Source organism: Dermacentor silvarum, chromosome 9 (genome assembly GCF_013339745.2).
Source record: "Dermacentor silvarum isolate Dsil-2018 chromosome 9, BIME_Dsil_1.4, whole genome shotgun sequence".
Taxonomy (NCBI): domain Eukaryota; kingdom Metazoa; phylum Arthropoda; class Arachnida; order Ixodida; family Ixodidae; genus Dermacentor; species Dermacentor silvarum.
In genome coordinates this window covers 129,500,385-129,515,913 of record NC_051162.1, presented here as the reverse complement: position 1 = coordinate 129,515,913, position 15,529 = coordinate 129,500,385, and the positions used below count along the sequence as shown (strand labels likewise).

General features: G+C 46.2%; 1 protein-coding gene across 5 annotated transcripts in view; it reads right to left on the bottom strand.

Annotated features, from left to right (window-relative positions):
* Window positions 1-692: 692 nt before the first annotated feature.
* The window catches only part of LOC119464292 (venom metalloproteinase antarease-like TtrivMP_A), a 43,471-nt gene continuing 28,634 nt past the window's right edge, over window positions 693-15,529 (bottom strand). The window contains exons 9-14 of one of the 5 annotated variants that reach the window (XM_049655938.1): window positions 12,598-12,647; window positions 12,379-12,487; window positions 8,456-8,623; window positions 7,472-7,610; window positions 4,484-4,603; window positions 693-842 (exon numbers count right to left, since the gene is read on the bottom strand). In XM_049655938.1, coding sequence (XP_049511895.1) covers window positions 801-842; window positions 4,484-4,603; window positions 7,472-7,610; window positions 8,456-8,623; window positions 12,379-12,487; window positions 12,598-12,647 — 628 coding nt within the window. In that variant the 3' untranslated portion in view covers window positions 693-800. The remainder of the gene's footprint in view (window positions 843-4,483; window positions 4,604-7,471; window positions 7,611-8,455; window positions 8,624-12,378; window positions 12,488-12,597; window positions 12,648-15,529) is intronic. The other 4 variants (XM_049655941.1, XM_049655939.1, XM_049655940.1 and 1 more) reach the window with 4 other exon arrangements.

The window sequence follows — 15,529 nt, the reverse complement described above, 5'->3', positions numbered from 1 at the left end:
AACAAGAAACTAGTGGAAGTCTTGTGTAGGCTTGAAAACCTTGAAAAAAAAATGTAGACAAGCAGTGCGCCACAACTGAGACTTTTGAAAAGTCAACAAACGTTTTAGCAGCTAAGTTTGAAGAGCTGCTGAAAAAGGTCGAGGATCAGTAAAGACAAATTGCATAATTGCAGAAAACCTCATAACTGGAACAAAATATAAAAAAGAATGACAATGAAATCTCACGGCTCAGAGAATGTGTTAAAAGTGCTGAGCAGTACTCAAGAAGAAAAAATGTAGAAATAAGCGGGTGTTCCACATGCAGAAGGTCAGGATCTGTACCCCTGCGAATGGACATTTTCCTTGTGCGCACGCACCTACCCTCGTTTTCAGCTGGGCTAACACCCCCTAGATGGCACAACGCCTGTGCACTGCGCTTAATGACGTCATGCTACCAGACCCTAAATTTCCATTGCGAAGCCCGGCGTGAACAAAGCGGTGAAGTTGAGCCAAAGCTGGGCTACCACTGCTGCAGTGCAAGTGGTAAAAGTGATGTGTCATCATAGGTGTATTGTCGGACAGCTGAGCTCACAGCACGGCCTGGTGTATAGGCTAAATCTCGAAGTTTGGTGATGAATAGATCAGCAGCTGGCATGAAAATGCAATGCGGCCAACTTCGCAAAGCCTTCCATAGTAAAATGACGTACTGAGTATAACAGTTTTTTTTATTTATTTAGAAATACAAACGTTGCTGTATTTTTAAAACACACTGACCACTAACGGGTTAATTTGCTGCTCGCCTTTCTTTGTTTGATGCTGCTTTACTTCTTTCGTTTGGTCGTACAGTAACCATTGTAGCATTCCTGTAGAAATTCAAAAAGAAGAAACAAAGCAAAAAATGAGATGTGTGTATATGCATGCTTCTGTCAGCAGCAAATCACCCGTGCTGACATGTTGGATATACAGTTACGCGATACCATATATTTAGCGCGTTATTCATATCAGTTCCGTGAACACGTGCGAAAATTCCGTTGAATATGCGCGGGGGGCATACGGAAATGCTTTAGAAAAGTCTGTCAGCCCTTCCACTGGGGTGGAGATGAAAGACCAGCGAAGCTGTACCTTGGTATGAATTATGTATTTCCAATTATGACTATTAAGATTTGATGGTGTAATTGGTTATTTGAACTATTAAAGAATTAGAAATATATATGATCCGGTGGTTTTCATTTACTTAGTGACCACAGGGACCGTGGCCTTACGGCCGCTACGGTACACTGCCATACGGTGTACGGCAAAGGTTGGCACGTTCTTCATAAACACGTCACCAACGCCGCGCGCGTTCGGTGCGAACGCCGGCAAAACGCCGCCGCCGTCGACAACAGTTGTGCGCGTTGTTTGTGTGACCGCACAGAACCGTTGTCAAAACGCTGACTACGTGAAGGAACGGCTAAATGCCGTTGTCGACTCTGTTAGGAGAGAGGCGGGCGAGAGGCCAGAGAGAGTCGGCGGCAGAGGCCGGCAGGGCTGCGCGCTTGCGCCGCAGTGGGAGAGCGGGCACGCACACGCAGTCTAGGGTGCATCGATGAGAGGACACCTCAACCACGCCCCATCCCCCTGTGCAGTGCGGTTGAGGTGTCCTCTATTGAGAGACAGTTATCGCGCTGCACTTTAACCCATTCTTTCACCCTTTCCAACTATAATCTCTTCTCTCTCTCTCTCTCTCTCTCTCGATGCCCTCCTTGCCCACCGCTCATCTTACACCGGGGAGTCGTGTTTGCTCTGCGTAGTAGTAGTAGTAGAGGTTGAGGAAAAGAGAAAAGATGCATGTTTCTGCAGCCCTTATAGGGAGCACGGCTCAGCATCTGAGGGGCGGGGAAGGGGGGATAGAAAGTAGGAAAAGTGGAATAAGGGGAGGGAGAGGGTAGTCGTCATCGTCTCGGGCAGGGTGCCCTCACAGTCGGTCAGCCAGCATCGAATCGGCAAGGTAACAGAGTACGACCTTGAATACCCTGCTGGAACTGCGGGCTGGGAAGAGCAGGTCCGTGCTGGAGGCTGACGCCGTGCGTTGCACCCCGTGAAAGCGCGGGTCCCTCGCCCTCGCGCGCTTTCACTCGCATATACAACATACGGCCACTGAGAGTTTTTATTGCGATAGCAATTATATGGACACTCAAAAGCAGATTTCTGCCGTCGCCGTCGCCGTCGCCGTGAGGTTCCGTATGACGTCAATGGAGATGAAATCGATGATGATGATAAGTGGTTCTTGAGGGAAAGGGAAAGGTTGGCGCTATCTGAAATCGGTAAGTGGTTCTTGGGGGAAAGGGAAAGGTTGGCGCTATCTTCTGCAGCCCTTGAGGGAGCACGGCTCAGCGCCAACGGGGAGGGGTAAGTGGGAGCGAAAGAAGGGATAGAGTGGAGACGCCATGGCTGGGCGAAGCAAAACCGGCAGGCATAGGCGGCACGTATCAGGCCGAGATGGAAGGCCTTGGCGTGCTGCAGAGTCTGCAGGGGTGTTGTGCCAGGCCGGTCAGGCCCGGGGTGGAGTGGGGGGCCGTGAGGCCTTCCCGCTTGTAGAAATGTCCTTAGAGGCGTGCGGAGAGCCCTGACGAGTCAAGGAACTCCACGACGCCTCGAAGTGCAGAAAGGTGATATCTGAAATCGTCGCCGAAAGCTGTATGTGCGAGTGAAAGGGCGCGAGGGGCGCGCGCTTTCACGGTGAGTGAACGCCCGGCGGAGAACAAACGCGCGTTCTGCGCCGTGCTCGCTTAAGGGCTGCAGAAGTCGGCGTCTCTTTCCTCCTTTACAATCACCATATATGTAGAGCGCGAGAGGCCGTGGGGGAGGGGGGGGAAGGGGGAGGGAAGGGAGGCGACGTTTAGCTGCGGCACTAAATGCCTATTTATATCAGAGGCTCCGGCAACAGTCACCAACGCCGCAAGTATTTTGACTGAACGCGGGCAAAACGCCGACGGCGTCGACAACAGTTCTGCGTGTTGCCGGTGCTGCTGCATGTCCAAGTTTATAAAGCTGACAAAGCTAATATCATTACTCCGTATAGCTCTCTACAATTTTGCTATCGCAATTGATGCTTCGCCTTTCAGGTGAAACTGCGACAACTTTTTTTTCTATTGCCGGACGCGACGATCGAAAGGTGAGCCCTTAACAGCTTCGCTGTAAAACTGCGCCTGGCGATGACGTCACCGCGCGTTGCCTAGCAACGCCTCGCACAGCTTGTGCGAGGCGTTGCTAGGCAACGCACGTGACGTCATCGCTCGGCGATGTTACCACCATCTCCTAGGTTACACTCGCCACAGCACGAGGCGCAGACGACGTATCCGGCGGTCGTCGGCGTGCCCCGGCTGCAGCCGGCGTCGAGATGCGACATGCTGCAGTTCGCGCCGGCCTCGACACCCAGAATGTACCGCATCCGCGTCTCGTCGAGCAAGCAATAGCCGCGATTATGGCAGGCGCGAAAACCGACTCCTCCGTAGTCCAACGTGTGCGGCGCGCCGCGCCGCCTAGACGCATGCGCATTTCTATACGAAGCTAGGAGTTTCAGGATGATGCGAAACTGCGAACTCGCTGCTCGTGCCGCCAAGAGTACACATCAGCCCATCTTGCTCGACGATAGGGTCCGTGGATTCGGTCCATTCTGGGTGACGACGCCGGCGTGAAATGCAGCATGTCGCATCTCGACGCCGGCTGCAGCCGGGGCACGCTGGCGAACGCCGGATACGTCGGCCATTCCTCGCGCCGGACTATATACTGTATATAGAGTGCTGCGCTTTCACTGGCATGGCGTCCCCGTGCCGAGCGCGCTTGCGCGTCAACGCTACGTCGGACTATAAAGTGGCCTTTAGAAGACTGCGCGCCGACCCCGAGTTTTCGCTCGATACTCGGGGTCAGCCAAGTTTGGCTAAGAAGCAGCCAAGCCAAACCAAGTTAAGCAAAGAAAAGCAAAGTTAAAGGTAGGGAAGGGCCACCAGCTTCGCTGTTTGCCCGGTCTTCGCACCACTTAGTGTGAAGCTGCCCGTAATTTTTTTTAAGTACATATACATTTTACGCATTTTAAAGCGAATGTTTTTAGACGACCATACAGACATGTCGCCTACACCCACACCACCGACTTTGTCATACCATTTCTTGACGCACTTTTTCTATTATTGGCCCTTGCGCCACGACACCCTCGACATATCACGACACCCACGACATATCAGGCATTTGTTATTATATATGCACTAGACCTCCAGTAAACTTACGTATTGGAGCGCTCATGTAAGAGTAGGTATTGTAACAAAGAACTGGCAGTTTTTCTTCATTTTTTCTTCAGAGTTATCACATTATATGTTGTGTTACTATTCTAACGTATGCCGGCGTTTTTTTTTTTTTTTTCATCTTTTGTTCTTTTCTCACCTCCTACATCTACCGGTGTCGAGTGCTTCATTAGCGCCCATGCACGCATTCAGTAAAGTGATATCTTGTTAAGAAGAACGCGTTTTACCTTGTTGTTGCCGCAGTTTGTTCCGTCTAGGCACCAGTATTCAGCCACGTCAACGTTGCGTCTGTACCGGTCTTTTCCAGGACAACACGTTATTTTGCAAAGATGATCCCCACTTCTTTTCTGGAGAAGAACAATGCATAGTGCAAAAAAAAAAAAATAAAGATGCAGAAACCTGTTGTGTTCTTGTTGTGGTGGACAACTTCTCAAGGTTGGGAGATTCACTTTTCTATGAGTCACAGTTTGATTCCCGGTCGTGCTGGCTTGACTTCGATGGCGGCGAAACGCAAGAACGCCCGTGTACAGGTGCACTGGGTGCACGCTAAGAACAGCAAGTGGTCAAAACTAATCCGGAGTCCCGCATTACTTCTGTGTCATAATCATGTCGTGGTTCTGACATGGGAAATCCTACAATTTATTTCTAGTTTACGATATTTAAATCATAAAGCTCCAACGTGCGTCATTTTACGCCGTCTACGATTCCGAATGCTCGCATGTATGAAAATACCTTTACCGTACGAGCCCTACTTCCCACTTACTGTTCTAAAGATTCTGGGTTTTACATGCCAAAACTGCTATCTGATTATTGGGCACGCTGTAGTGGGGGACTCCGGATTAGTTTTGAGCACCTGGGGTTCTTTAACGTGCACGCACTGCACGGTACACGGGCGTTCTTGCATTTTCGCCGCCATCGAAATGCAGCCGCTGTGGCCGGGATTTGATCATGTGACCTCGTGCTTAGCAGCGCAACGTCCAAACCACTAAGCAACCACGGCAGGTCACTTACTGCTGCGTAAAGATGAGTTTGTCCTTTCAAAGCCGAGCCGTAACTACGCGGAACACCAATGTAAATGCTATGGTAATTTGAAAGGTGAGACCGTCGGGAGTGTGTGTCCACCTTTAGACAAATTTTAACTGGGCCCACCTCGAACCCTCAGCTGCGTGTACATGCCACTAAACTAACTCGCCTATGAAGAGCAGACTTAGTAAGAACCTCACTGGCTTCATTTCCTTACAGTTATGAGACAATATATGTACAACACGGTACAGCGCGTTATGCACGAAGCAGCGTGTTCACACCCTATTACACGCGTGAACGCGTATAATAGCTCTTATCTCTGAAATTTTCAATCTTGGACTGTATGCGGGACGTCATGTGTTTTTTTGTTTTTGTTTTTTTCAACATTGATTGTGACGTTTCGTCCCACACTGCGTATCTCTGTTTTTGTACGACATCGGTACCTCCTCTATACCGCTCTAATTTTTCCTTTACCTTGCTTTTATTCAACCCGTGACATCTTCTCAGAGCTTTCGATTATAGTTTTATAAGTATAGCGCCAGGTATATATGAGTCTGCTGCCTGAACCGTTTTATTTATTTCTGCTTGAATTTCACACGCAGGTAGAATTTTCCAGTGGGTGCTCTTTAAGACCACGTTTGCCAGCACTAATTAGGTGTTCCATTCACAAAAGCGAAGTTCGCGTAGTCTGTGGCGGCGCCTCTAAAGAAGACGTCAATTTTGGTGCAACGGAACGGTGGTGCCATCTGTCAATAATAGGGTAAAATACGTGTTCCATCATAGCAGTTACAGATGATGCCATCGTCTTGTTGTCGCAAAATTTAAATTTTGAGCAGCATCGGTTCAGATGACGCGCTCTTTAGCCGTATGGCAAACGAAATAGGCAAGTGATGCTCGCTAAGGTGCTAACAAACTGAAAACATTGAGAAATGTGATCCCTGTGTCAAATTTCACAGAAGTCAGCCAGTAGCTCAGCCGGAAAAGTCGTGAACAACTGGCGTCCCTACCTATTGCGAGACAGACATGTTTGTTATTCAAGAACACGATGTGAAACACCAACCGAAAGAGTAGCAAATTTAAGTATGTTTCAGCTAGCATACGGCCTGTCCAGATCACAATAAAAGAATGCAGTGAAGTGAAACTCAGGATGATGACCCTTCTTCCGCAATGCCGCGTGAAAAGGCGCCGCCATCAACACTATAGAAGCAAACTTCCAATATTCTGTATGTACGTTCATGTGAATATATAAAAAAGGTAACCAGGAATGAGGGTAATTGTATGCCTTGTCGCAACCTTCCCACATTTCCTAACTACAACTGTTAATAATTATGAGATGTCAAAAAAAATCTTGTTGCAGAAACCATCGACGATGATTGTCAATGCAAGAGAATTGTCGAACGCTTCCAGAAAGCTATTTGTGTTAATAAGGTAACTTTTCAATAAAGTATAGTTACTCGTATTAAGTATATGAGTAACTTTATCCTCGTGTCTCTTACAAACTTGCGATTTCATAGACAGTGTGACGCGCTCCCGTACACAATACGCACCTCCCATGGGTGAAGTCCACCTATAATGCTATGAACAAACTTGTAAACAATTGTGAGATCGAACCTCTGTTTTTCAGCAAAGTAATTTGTCCAATGCTCTAACCATTAGTCCCCATCACTTTTTCTTTATTGCCTCGCTTGGCACATTACAACGCGCATTCTTCCATCGTGCTAAAGTGGTGCTTTCAAGCAACTAGTTCTTGCGTCACGTGTCGGTTTCTCGCATTATTGCCTTGTGACAGCTAACGCTTTGAGATGCTGGGTTAGATTGCTCCGCCTTCGGGATATGCCAAGGGAAACGGATAGAAACGAGGAAAAAAAATAGAATGGTCTGATGAGCCGAAGAAAGCTTTTCGCTTTAAAGCAATTCTTTCGCTTTAAAATCAAGACGGGTGCCGACAGAGGGTGTATCACATTGTGGTATAAAAGTTGCAAAAAAAGGATAAGGTGCCTCAGAAAAGCTACTCAACGTTTCGATAGGAGACGAAGATACGTCCTCCTAACGAAATGTTGGCCAGCCTTTCTGAGGCAAATTATACCTCATCGTAACGCTGACACATCTTGCTTTACTACGCCGAATGACTTGCATGCATGGTACGGTAGCTTTCGAGCATAATTTTATGAAACTTGCATTACTGTACTCACGGTGCATTCCTTTGATTTTGGAGAGCCAGACTCCCTGCGGCAAAATTTGTTACGGGACATCGTGTCACCGGGAAATCTACTTGAGTTCTTTGGCAACTTGCCTGTCCAAGTATTTTCTATGCAACGTTGAGGGACAAGCCTGCACGTGTAGGACAACAGAGCACGAAAATAAGGGCTTGAAAACCTGAGAACCAGTTCAGCCACGAGAAAAAGTATGGAGACCACCAATGGCGCGAATGTTTAGTTTCTTTTTCCCCTTAGAAGCCTAGGCGCAAGACTGAGGTCAACTGGTAGAGCCTAGACGAGCGCCCGTTTGACCAATGTTTTGCAGTGAGACAATTTCACGTCTCATAGCTAAGCTAGGGGAGAGCTAGTTTTCTTGCTTCTGCCATGGTCTTTAGAATTTCGCTCCCGACTGTACATGACGAGAACACAAGAAAGAGAGAAGCTCTGCAGTTTTTCCAATTTGCAACTGCAACTGCGAATTTTTCGCAGTTGAAGCGTCGCAGTTGAAGAAAATTCGTCCCGGACCAGGACGAATTTTTCTTCAACTGGGAGGCTTTTCTTTCGAGGAAGCCGTAAGGGTTTTCTTTGTAGCAATTGTCCACGATTGGGTGGATGTCTAATTGTCCATCTAAAGACTATTGATAACACTAAATAAAAAATAATGAATTGCGCTCGACGCACTACCAGCAGCTACCCTTGATAAAAGAGGGGTCATGGTTTATAAGCGTTACCAGAGAGCTGAAGGGCCTCTTAGGGAGACATTAGGACGCGCGCAATGCACGGTGTATTGAAATTAAGCTTTGCGGCGTGAACGCGCCATCCGAAACTAATTTTTACTTGCCTTGAGGAAGAGAGAGAAACGAAAGAAAAAGCAGGGAGGCTAACCAAAAAACGAGTGGTACGGTTCGCTACCCTGCAATTAAAAGGCATGTAAAGAGACAGGGAAAAAAATAAGTAGGCAAGTGAACTCTCGCTTACCTTAGGAAAACAACGAACTGCTCCTGAGAGCAATATGAAAAAGTGAACTGGTTCTCGTCCTTCAAGTCGTAGCTCATGATGTGTCCGTCACTCCAGCGGCAATGGTATGCACCTTGGTTTCCTGGAATGCCTGGTACGGGTGCCGCTTGATCATGACTTGATCCCATTCTGTTTGGGGTGAGTGAAGTAACTGTTTTATGAACTTATCGTGCTTACATCAGGTCTTTTTGAAGTTGTAGCTCTCACAGACCTTGTAATGATTACTTACGGTTCGTCCTATGCGTTCCTTCTTTTTCTTTTTCTTTTTTCACGTGGGTTGCGCAGAGCACAATATGATTATGTTAAATCTCACAAGTAACATGCAGCACTGCCGAAGCAGGTAATAATATCCTTGTGCTGAGGAATTTAGTTCCGGTAGTAACTGTCTGATTACTGGAATAACGGTCTGATTACTGGTTCATGAAATTGGATTCATCTACCAATTTGTGCTTGGTACGTGATACGCTACAACAATACGTGACATTTTAGGACCTTTCGCATGCACGTCGTATACCGCAAGTTTCCGCCGGTAACCATAATATCCACCCTAACCGTGATTACTTAGCAACATGACAGCGCCATACAGCCCTGACTGTCCACCTCGATCTGAATTCGCACTTGCTACTGGCTCACCGCACCGACAGCAAGAAATAAATGGCAAAATCCGCTACCGCTTAATCACGTCTTGCTCTGAGGGCAAAGCGTTAGGTACGTTTTGTCGTTAGTATTATTATCAGCTGTTTGTTTTGACGATGACTACACAGGTGGCGCGGAGCCATAAAAGTAGTTCGATTTTCATCTAGCAGGTGACCCCACAGCGTTATCACTGATGGGGCGCAGACGATGCGGAACGCTATAAAGGCGCTATTGTTCACGGCATCATTATTTTACTTTTCTAGTATGGTGTACGCGATGACGGCAGCGAGCAAATGCTAATAGACAAGAACAGACAATGCGGCGCAGGTGAATATTTACAAGGGCATTCGCACATACTACGGGCTGAGGGTGTTGCGCAAGGAACAACTGAGAAAGCGTATAGATGAAGCGAAGCAGCACTGTCACATTCATATATACTCCCAGCTTATCGAAACCTGTATGGTTTCATTTGTAGCTTCACGTTACTCCCAGGTGGATCCCAATTTTATATATCTATGCGTTATGTTTAAATTATTTTTACCGTACAGCCGGTGCACAACAACGACAACAGCAAATTCAGGGAAGCTAGTGGCCTAACGACTATGATTTTATATTTGAGGTCGCAAGATCATGGTCCAGGTGGTTTACATGTATATTGAAGGCTACAGTCAGACGATCATGACGTTGCAGTGATCAGGAAACAAGCCTGCCCACTTGATGTCGAAATGAGTTTAGCGAAGGTTGCAAGATCGCTTAGAAATAAACCCTCTTACATGCACCTAATTTCACCTATGTCAACGCGGAAAACCTTATCGCCATGTTTCTCGCCTGCGATTTGGTTGGTTGTTTCATAGAAAATTCTCGCCAACAGTGCTTCTCTAAGGTGACCCTACGCTTCTCTTCAAAATATATCGAGTACCTGTGATTTCTGATGAAGCGCCAGAACAAAAGAAATTGGAACATAACTATTACATTATCCCGGCCCACTACCTCTTAGATCAAATAAGGCCAGCACACTTCTAAGTAGCGATGTCGGGCAAGGAACCGAGACCGCGCACATTTCAGTGGGGGATGCTGGCAATGTCCATATAGCACTGTGATTTTTCTTTTTGCAAAGCACGATATGCCATGGAAGCATCCGACTTCTTTAAAGGCGTCACATTTACTACAGCTATAGGTCTTTGTTATCGGCAAACTGCTCTAACTAGACATGCAGCGCTATCCGTCAGGCTCCAGCGACGTCAGTGGGTTTTGCTCTCTTGAAAAGGTTCTATCACGGTCTCGCTTGCATCGGGGAAAGTGCACCGCGAATCTCACTCCTGTGAATCTCAAGACAGCTGCATTTTCCGGCAAGCGTCTCTGGAATAGCAATCCTACTATTGGATACATTGTTTCAAGATAATTTTAATAATTTTGATCACTGGACAGGTGCTGGTCTAAAGATTAGTTTCACTAGAAGCGGGTACAGTTAAGTATATGCGCCACACCCTGTATACCACAGATATGCCAAAACCTAACAAAGAATTTTGCAGTAATACGAAAACATAAAAATATTCGGCAGTTTATCTCGATTGGCAAAGTGCTGAACACAACAGCAAGGTTTAGTGTTGCGCTGAAGTTCCTCGGACGGCATTCATATCACTTGCGGTCTTAATGTCAAATGAGACGGAATGTTCAATAATCGACCTTCTGGCTCGTTGGACATTCAGTCTCATGGACATTCAGCCGCGTTTGACATTCAGTCTCATTGGACACTTCGTCTAGTCCGTCATGTGACGCGTTGAAAAAGCGTCTCGTTGGATATTGGGTCTAGTCGGCCATCCAGGTTCTGAATCTGCTCTAACAATACGTGGTAACGGCATGTTGGCTTGACGCAGCGCACGCGAGGCAACTGCTGCGGTACAGCAGAAACAGTGGCCTGACAGCTGTTAAAAAGGTAAATGTATATCTGCTCTGCGAAGTTTTCGCAGAAGCCCATTCATTCAGAAAATTGCATTTCATCACCAGATGTAGGCTCCCTACACCAGTTTGAGTCTTAGCGCCACCTATGTAAGGAGAGGACATTTCCGACCAAAAAAGTAAATAAAGTGGGAGCGACGCCATATCCGGTACAAAAAAAAAAAAAAAAAAAAAAGACGTCATTTTTGTTATTGGTGCAATTTCTTTTCTTTTTTTTTTTTTTTTTTTTTTTGAAGTGATAGTTTCATTACGCTACCTCCGGGAAGCCATCGGCGACACAACAGCTTTCACCTTGAGAGCTAGAGGTCAAACCACAAGAGAGCATTAAGGCGCGTTTTTAGTCCATCGGCACGCGGGCGAGCGTCAGCAGACGCCGGGCGCGTCGGAGCGCATTGGCCGCGCGTCCGATTACGTTGGCGGCGCCAGTACGTCGAACCATTGGTCGAGCTATAGCAGCTGTTGTTCTCGCCAACGTGACATAACGTTTGCGCGCGTTCACGCTACGTCAGATTATATTTAGGCCTTTACGGAGCCCTGAAAGGAGACATTGCCTCCGTTGCCCGAGTAGAGTTGGACCCGGCTGCGAGTTGCAACCAAGTCTCACTACTTTACTGATCGCCGCAATGTCTTCATAGGCATAAAAAATGATGAATAAACATTGTATTCTTTGTAAACATGTCTGTATATTATTGCGAAACCACACCTCGGCCACAGCTCGACAATGGGCCTAGCCAGGGCAGTGAAGCTTTCGCTATTTGTGGTGTTTTTATAACAAAAGGCACTCTTGTCCAGTTTAAGTTCCGCTTTTAGAGAGCCCACGAATGAGAAATATTTGCTCGCGTACTTCTTTACAGGAGTTTATTTATTTAGAGTTTCTTCGCTTAGCTAGATAATATTGAGTGTGGGCTCCAAAAGGTTCATCTGTGTTAGCCATAATAAAAAGGTTTGTTTACGTAATTTGAATAATGTGCGCAGTTATACTTCAGTTGTTGAGCACATAACTGCACAAATCACTCCTTATCTATAGGCTCCCGATTCAAATTAGGAAAACACCACTGTGATTTATATTGCTTAATTTTAAAAGTATGGTGCAATTAAAAAGAACACAAACTATATGGGCATACACTAAGGGCAAAACATGAAAGTCCCATGAATTGAGGCACAGAATGGAACACAAGATGAGGTCGAATGATACGAAGAAAGCCTCCGTCGAATTATACAAGCTAAGAGCATCGCCTAGTGAAAGAATTAGAGAACTTGGCACACGTGGTTTAAAACGTCATACGTACAAGTGCGCCAGCTCATGAGCTAGATGAACAATTCCAGCATAACTTCTTCCAATGTCCAAGCTTTCCGCCACCCTTCGCCTCGAGCACAATCCTCCAGTCATAGCTAACCCTAAACGAGAAATGGGGTTGCACAAGCGAGTAAACATAGACCAGATTCAGTAGCCAAACACTACGAGCTTACGCCATCTTGCATGCTGTTAGACTGCAATCAAGCCTTACCTGCTACTCCAGTCCTAATCTGTCCAGTGCTAACGCTGATCATGGAGTGTCTGAAAGAGTCAAAGCGTTGTTGCTATTATAACGTGCGCCAAGTTTAAATTCAATGAAGTGTCTCAGTCATCTGAGTTCAATGTTTTGTTCGAGGCATTTATGTATCCTAAGTTGCACCTTTCGTAGTACCTTAGTAGCTATGGCGTTGCGCTGCTAACCTGGATTTTGCGGGCTCGATCACAACCACGGCGGCCGCATTTTGATGAGGGCGAAATTCAAAAATGTTCGTCGACTTTGATTTACGTATGCGGGGAAATATCCCCACGTTGTCAAAATTATTTCAATAGGAACCCCCCCCCCCCCTACCGTGTGCCGCACTCACACCGGGGTGTTGACATGTGAAACCCGAGAATTGAGTTATTTTATTTCGTTATCTTAAGTGACAACTTCACGAAATGACGAAGAAAAGAACTAACCAGAACGTGATACCACTGTGACATAGGAGAGCTGTTTGATGAACATGTCTACTGTGGCTGCATTTGTAATAACTATTATCGGAAGTGGTATAACGGGCTCTTTTTACGCTTGTACATGTAACAGTTCGGCACACTTCTGCAACCTTTTTTCATTATTAGCTGTATTTAAGGAGATGGTGCCTGTAAGTCGCACCGGTTATTCTCTGGCACGATAACAATGCGCACAACAATGTTCATACCGAAGCAGAGTGATCATAAAAAAGGTTGTCGCAGTTTCACCTGAAGGTTGAAGCATCAATTGCGATAGAAAACTTGTGAGGAAGCTATACGGAGTAATGATATTAGCTTTATCAGCTGTATAAACTGGACATTCAGCAGCATCGGCAACACGCAGAACTGTTGTCGAACGCCATCCGCGTTTTGCCCGCGTTCGCTCAAATGCGTGCGGCGTTGGTGACTGTTGCCGGAGCCTCTGATATAAATAGGCACTGCGTGCCGCAGCTAAACGTCGCCTCCCTTCCCCCCCCCCCCCCCCACGGCCTCTCGCTCGTCGGAAGAAGGCGCGTTTGCTCTACATACATGGTGATTGTGAAGGAGAACAGAGGCGCCTACTTCTGCAGCCCTTAAGCGAGCACGGCGCAGAACGCGCGTTTGTTCTCCGCCGTGCGTTCACTCCCCGTGAAAGACGCGCCCCTCGCGCCCTTTCACTCGCACATACAGCGTTCGGCGCGCGGCGACGATTTCTTCTCCAAATGACGTCATACGGAACCTCACGGCGACGGCGACGGCGACGCCGACGGCAGAAATCTGCTTTTGAGTGTCCATATAATTGCTATCGCAATAAAATACAGTGACATCAGTTCCAAAATTCCCGTCAGAAAGAAATGTTCCTGAGAATTCACAAAATACAAGTATTGCTGCACAAGTTAGGTTTGTCATTAGTGCCACATTTTCTCCACAATACTGTCTAACACGGACACAACAAAAGCCATACAAGAATATGCGCGTTTAAAACGAAAACAAAAACAATCTGCAATATAAATGACTCCTTCAGTCACAAAGTATGACTAAGTGCTCTTAAGGCGTCCATATTCATTAATGTTTCGGGAAATACGGTGCAAACTTTGCTAAAATAAGTTGGGACCTTCAGTATGTCTATTTAGGTCAGTTAAGGCCTGATTGTCATAATAACGAAATATCTGTATAGGATATTGACCTCTTAAAGCTGATGCCCTATACCCCGAAACGAACAGAAATGTTTCTTACAAGTAGTTGTTTGTGTTATTATTGAGTTGAGAAGTATTTTGATGCTAGAAAGAACGCGAAAAGCAGCAGTCATACAGAAGAACTTGAACTTCTTGTCAAGCGTAATAGTGCTCCCTCTTAAATTACCTTTATGATGCATTACTCGCCCTACTAAAGTGACTTCTGACACTGTTTTCGATTAGCAAAGTGTTACATTTGCATTCAGTCCCATGTTCAAGACTATTTTTTTTTCTGGTGGTGACTAGTCGGTAGATTCAAACATAAGTTGCGTCTCCATATGAAGACAACGGGACTGAAAGGGGTACAATGAGGTGAATGATATAATCAGATTCGCTAATTGTCGTGTAGCTTGCAGTTATTTCGGACAGCTACCTGAATTCCGTATTGGGCTGAATACGATTACCTAAATGGATGCTGTGGACGGAGCGACGGGGATGAGACTATATGTCATGACGCAGCTAGGGACGTGTGGACTCCAGCAGTAATGCTGAGCTGATTACTGTTAACATAGACACGTTTAATATTACCTTGGTCAGCATTTATTCAAGGAACAACATTATACAGATACAACGCATCAGGTGGAATCTATGTGGAGCTAAGCTTTCGTGAAGCGGTTAGGGAAGTGCAATACATTTGCCCAATTCATTCCTGCGTCTTTGGCGTCAAGGAAACTGGCGCGCGCATGTCCACTATAGTAACCGTGCTACGCACTATGACAAACAAGTGTTACACAGGCCTATATTTGTTATTGTAATATCTGACTCAAAGGTAGAAAACAGGCAATTTGAAGAATCTGCCAACATAGGTGACTTAATTATTGTGTCGCGTTCACTAAGCATAGCACTAGTTGGAAAGGACGACACATAAAGAAAGAATAGAAGGAAAACCATTGCTTTCTCGTTGCGAAATATTGTTATTAATTATTTAAGGACGTAGAAGGCGTATGTAGAGGTACCTGCGTCTCCTAAGCGATACAGTGGACAGCTGTAGTCGCTCTAAACGGCTCAACAAATACAAACAGAGAAATCTGCTGAGAGCAGCGCAGTACATCAGCGTGCTGTTCTAATGGTGCTCTTACGTACGTACTTCTCTTAAAGCGAAGTACGTACAATTTTCTACAATATTAGGCAGATCATGTGAATATCAAGATCGCGTCAGGAAGGGCTGATTAGAAAAAGGAGAGAAGATAGGGGTGCTTA